The 1,163-nt window shown below is 64.7% G+C and overlaps 1 protein-coding gene across 1 annotated transcript; it reads left to right on the top strand.

The window, feature by feature from the left end:
• LOC130588340 (ETS translocation variant 3-like) lies at positions 1–1,163 on the top strand (the record flags this gene model as incomplete). Its single annotated transcript, XM_057389274.1, has 1 exon — positions 1–1,163. A coding segment is annotated over one exon (1,086 nt), but the record flags the coding sequence as incomplete, so codon positions are not given.

Here is a 1,163-nt window from a genome sequence, read left to right as displayed (position 1 = left end):
CCCACGGCCTCCTCGCGTTTCCATTTCCCCCCTCTGGAGCCGCACTCTCCCCCGGCCGATGATGCCCACGCCGTCCCTCGCTTCCCTCCGGCCTCTCTGCTGCCGTCCCGCTCCGACCCCGACCCCGAGCGCGGCGCCGACACCACCGAGACCGAGGAACCACCATCAGAATGGCGCCGGGACCTCCTCCCTCCATCGCACCCCTCGGCCGCGCCGCCCAAACGCAAACCCGACGTGGTGCTGCCGCTTTTCTCCAGGCCGGGCATGTTCCCCGAGCATCCTCGCAGCCCGTTTGCCGGCGGGCTGATGGGCATCCCGGTGTCTCCGGCTTTATCGCTGACCCCCACGCTGTTTTCTTACAGCCCCTCGCCGGGGCTCAGCCCGTTCGCCGCCGCCGCCGCGGGGAGCAGCTGCTTCTCCTTCAACCCCGAGGAGATGAAGCATTATCTGCACTCGCAGGCGTGCTCGGTGTTCAATTATCACCTGAGCCCGCGGACATTCCCCCGGTACCCGCTGGTGGTGCCGCCGCTGCAGTGCCCGCTGCCCGTGGATGAACAGCCGCAGTTCCCCATCAAACTGCAGCCGCCGCCGGCCGGGAGGAAGAACCGAGAGCGGCTCGAGAGCCCCGAGGGAGCGGCGGCTGCTGCAGGATCGGCGGCACAAATCGGAACCGCCAGGGTCAAAGTGGAGAAGGAGAGCGAGGAAATCTTGGGGGAAATGCGGGGAAAAATGGAGGAAAAAATACCGGAGAGAAAGGATGGAGAGGAGGAAGAGGAGGAGGAGGAGGAGGAAGGGAAAGCGGCGCTGTTCGCACGTCCGGCGGCGATGTGGATGGCGGAGGAGAACGCGGAGCACGGGGAGAAAAACATAGAAAAAACAGCGGAAAAAACAACGGAAAAAGCAGCGAGCCGGGATTGCGGGGACACCGCCGSGCTGGAGAAACGCGAGGATGCTCTGATGCCGCCCAAACTGCGGCTGAAGCGCCGCTGGAACGGGGATTCGCGTCCYGACGGCGTCCCCGACGAGCGGCACAACGGCCTCTGGCACCTGCCCAAAGCCGTGGCCACCGCCGGCCCCGACGCCTGAAATCCGGCAAAACCGCAGGAAAAAAATCCGTGTATTTATGTAGCAAGGTCGCAGAGCAGTTTTGGGGGAAAAAAAAA

This window comes from Malurus melanocephalus, unplaced genomic scaffold (genome assembly GCF_030028575.1).
Source record: "Malurus melanocephalus ecotype Western Australia unplaced genomic scaffold, MMel_1.1 scaffold_4475, whole genome shotgun sequence".
Taxonomy (NCBI): Eukaryota; Metazoa; Chordata; class Aves; order Passeriformes; family Maluridae; genus Malurus; species Malurus melanocephalus.
The sequence above is the reverse complement of the archived record's forward strand: the minus strand, read 5'-3'. Positions and strand labels throughout refer to the sequence as shown.